At 48.6% G+C, this 4132-nt stretch overlaps 1 protein-coding gene across 1 annotated transcript; it reads right to left on the minus strand.

Annotated features, from left to right (window-relative positions):
• Positions 1-1973: 1973 nt before the first annotated feature.
• On the minus strand, positions 1974-3494 carry LOC109734136 (uncharacterized). Its single transcript, XM_020293362.1, has one exon. It carries the CDS (start codon positions 3492-3494, stop codon positions 1974-1976), a length of 1521 nt encoding a protein of 506 aa, XP_020148951.1.
• Between the last annotated feature and the right edge of the window lie 638 nt (positions 3495-4132).

Below are 4132 nucleotides of genomic sequence, written 5' to 3' on the forward strand. Positions count from 1 at the left end.
CATAAAGAGATTTTGAAGAAGAAAACATGATTAGGATAGGAGGAATGTTCGAAGCCAAGAGGTTGTTGACAATAGATTGTTTCTTGAAGAGAGCCATTAAGGAAAGCATTTTTGACATCTAGTTGATGAATTGGCCAGGAAGAAGAGACGGCGATGCTAAGGACAGTGCGAATAGTGCTGAGCTTGACAACTGGAGAGAAAGCCTCATCATAATCAATGCCGTGTTGCTGAGAGTAACCACGACATACCCATCGAGCCTTATAACGTGCAAGACTCCCATCAGAATTAAATTTATGGCGAAAAACCCATTTGCCCGAAACGATATTTGTATTGGAAGGACGAGGAACTAACTGCCACGTGTTATTCTACAGAAGGGCATCATATTCATCTTTCATAGCTGCGGCCCAATTAGGATCTAGGAGAGCTGATTTGTAAGATGTGGGTAGAGAGGAAGGAGATAAAGATGCATGAAGATTGAGACGATCTTTTGCAGGTAAACAAAACCCAGACTTGGCACGTGTGCCCATGGTATGATCATTAGTAGGAGCTGGAACGGGAATAGCATGAGCAGGAGGGGTGGGGGAAGATGTGGTGGACGCGTCCGGCGCAGTGGAGGAAGAGGACGCAGGGGATGGTGGTGAAGACCGCAGCTGTAGGAGGTCTGCCGCGTTAGAGTGTAATGTGTTTTCCTCTGCCGGGACAGAGGTGATGACAGAAGTGGTGGCGGCAGAATCTGCTACTACGGCTGGTTTCGCTGGATTGGTCGGCGGGTGAAAGAAGGGAAGATGATTGCGATGAGAGGGACTAGTGGACGACGCGGGTGAGTTGGAATCTAATTGTTGACGCTCGGAAAAGGGAAAAATGTTTTCAGCAAATGTTACATGACGAGACACATGAACACAACCACTAACAAGATCTAGACAACGATAACCCATGTGCTCGTCAGAAAAACCTAGATGGACATACGGGATAAAGCGCGGGGAAAGTTTGTTAGGAGAAGTGGAGTAGGAGTTTGGAAAACAAAGACAACCAAAGACGCGAATGTCGTAGTAATTTGGATGAGAGAGAAATAAAGAGAAGTAAGGAGTAGTTTGTGGGTTAACTTTAGATGGACGAATATTGAGTAAATATGTGGCCGTGTGGAGTGCCTCTGCCCAGAACATCGACGGCATAGAAGATTGAATAAGTAGAGTGCGAATGATGTCATTAAGAGTACAAAGAGAACGCTCGGCTTTGTCGTTTTGAGGGGAGGTATAAGGAAAGGAGAAACATAAGAGAATTCCATATTGTAGAAAGAAATTTTGATTTTTAAAGTTGTCAAATTGACGACCATTATCACATTGTATGGATCTTATAGGGAGGAAAAAGTGGACCGAGACATAGCGCTGAAAGTTAAGGAATATATTATGAACGTCGGATTTGTTTCGTAAAGGAAAAGTCCAAACATAATGAGTAAAATCATCAAGAATCACGAGATAATATGTAAAACCAGATACACTTTCTATTGGTGATGTCCAGAGATCACAATGAAGTAATTCAAAAGGAAAAGTACTAGAGGGTTGAGAGGAACTAAAGGGAAGGCGAACATGTTTGCCCAATTGACATGACTGACACATAGAAGAATTATGAGAATCTCTATTACAAGGTATTGAAAATTCACTAAGAAGTGCGGATAACACATTTTTATTGGGATGGTCGAGACGTTGGTGCCACAGATCAACAGAGGCCACCATAGATGTTGGAGGAGCAGCGACCGGAGCACCATGAAGAGAATATAAATCACCGGAGCTATTGAATCGAGCGATCTCGGCTTTGGTCGGGTAGTCCTTCACAAACAAACCAAAGGGGTCAAACTCAACAGAAACATGATTATCAGTGGTGATTTGGCGAACAAAAATCAGAGTTTTAATAAGAGCAGGAGCTACAAGAACATCACGAAGAAGCAAAGGCTTGGTTGCGGATTGGATTTGAGCCTAACCAACACAGTAAATAGGAATAGAGGATCCATCATCGAGAGTAATGGAGGGAAAAGGTGAAGGTGTGCAAGAAGAAAGAAAATTACTCGATGCAGACATATGACGAGAAGCACCAGAATCGAAAATCCAATCCGTACATGAGTTCCCTTGTGCAACAAAGTTGTTCATGGCTTGTAGAAAAGCAGCTTGGTCCCAGCTCGGAGTCGAAGTACAGGCCGGTGTAGTCATGGGAGTTTGCGGGTGTGGTGGCGTCGGCAGTAGGGCCGGCATCGGCGTAAAGGGAGAGGCACCATCATTGTACTGTAGCATGTAGGGGGACGATGGAGCGCCATAGGATGCATAAGGACTGGTGTTGTAGATCGGTGGCACGTAGGCGGGAGCAGCGTGGTACGCGGCCGTCGGCTGTCGGGGCGCGAGGACGGGCTCGCCGGTGTGAGGGCGAGCACCGGGCTGCCAGCCACCGGTATAGGCAGGCGGGGCACCATATGGCGTAGGGGCGGACGAGGGCATAAGCCACGCTTGGACTAACCCTGTCCATGGATCAGGAGATGGGCACCATCCGGGCGGCGGCGGTGGTGCAGTTGATGAAGCCAGGGGCGGTGGTGGTGCAGTTGGTGGAGCCGAGGGCGGAGTAGGAGCGGACGCCATGCGAAACTGCGGCGGGTTTTTGCCCCGGTAGTTTGGACTTGGACGCCAGCCGGATGGTTGAGGAGGTGCTGTTGGTGGAGGTGGCGGTGTCGACGCAGGCGGGCGAGGAGAAGCAGTGAAGACCTGAGGACGGGAGTCCTTTGTAGTTAGGGCACGATCGGCCCATTGGAGCATCGAGCGAACCTCGGCGAAGGAGGGACGCGGACGCATCATAGGGTTGAAGGAGGCCTGCTTCTTGAACCGCTCGCTGAGGCCGACGAGGAGGACGTTGATGAGGTGGCGATCGTCGATTGGATCACCAAGTTCGCGGAGTTCATCCACGATCGCCTTGAGGCGTTGGCAGTAGACGCCGACTGGTGAATCACCTTGAACCGTATTCCGAAGCTCGGTGTGGAGATTGTTGGCGCGAGTGTTGATGTTGTCCTGGAAGAGCCGACGAAGGGCTGCCCATAGATCGGCGGTGGAGGCACCGTCACAGTGGATGAGATTGAAGATCTCTGTGGAGACTCGCATATAGATCCATTGAATAATGGTGAGATCATCCTTGACCCATTGCGGATCATGAAGTTGAGGAAGAGAGTCGTGGGCAACGTGAGAGCGAAGATTGCATCGCCCAACGTGGACGTCGAAGAGGTGACGCCAATGGTAGTAGTTGTGAGCAGCAATGTCTAGGGTTATGGGGATGTAGGGGCTAATATCGGAGATGGTGTCCGTGAAGGAGATGGAAGGGGGTATTGGTGGGGTTAAAGCTAGAGCAGAGGTAGAGGCGGAGGAGGCCGTGGCTGCGGCGACCTTGGCGGCAACGATGGCGGGGCGCTGCTCGAAGTAGCCGGGCGGCGGCGGCGGTGGCGGGGCTGGCGGGTTAGCCATACCCTAGGATCGAAAGTCTGATACCATGTAGAATTGTATTGAATAATTGTTGATGCAATATTGTGCCAGTACAAGAGGTATATATAAGAGCCAAGCCACACCTGACCTAGCCCTATTACAAACCGAGTAGGAGTCCTAGACCTAGCCCTATTACAAACCGAGTAGGAGTCCTAATCCTATTACAAGTTGTATTCTAACATTAGTAGAAACGGTACATACGTGTCGGTTCCCCTTCTGTCACTGGGATCAAGCACCGTTAGATCGAACCCACTACAAAGCACCTCTTCCCATTGCAAGATAAATAGATCAAGTTGGCCAAACAAAACCCAAATATCGGAGAAGAAATACAAGGCTATAAGCAATCATGCATATAAGAGATCAAAGAAACTCAAATAACTTACATGGATATAAAAAGATAGATCTGATCATGAACTCAAAGTTCATCCGATCCCAACAAACACACCGCAAACAGAGTTACATCATATGGATCTCCAAGAGACCATTGTATTCATAATCAAGAGAGAGAGAGAGGAAGCCATCTAGTTACTAACTACAGACCCGATGGTCTACAAAGAACTACTCACGCATCACCGGAGTGGCACAAATCAAAGTGGTGAACTCCTCCGTGATGGTGTCTA

Source organism: Aegilops tauschii, chromosome 7 (assembly GCF_002575655.3).
Source record: "Aegilops tauschii subsp. strangulata cultivar AL8/78 chromosome 7, Aet v6.0, whole genome shotgun sequence".
In the NCBI taxonomy this organism is placed as follows: Eukaryota; Viridiplantae; Streptophyta; class Magnoliopsida; order Poales; family Poaceae; genus Aegilops; species Aegilops tauschii.

What these genes read in the sequence shown, in the direction of transcription:
- LOC109734136 (XM_020293362.1), bottom strand. Translation starts at nt 3,494, where the DNA reads ATGGCTAACCCGCCAGCCCCGCCACCGCCGCCGCCGCCCGGCTACTTC.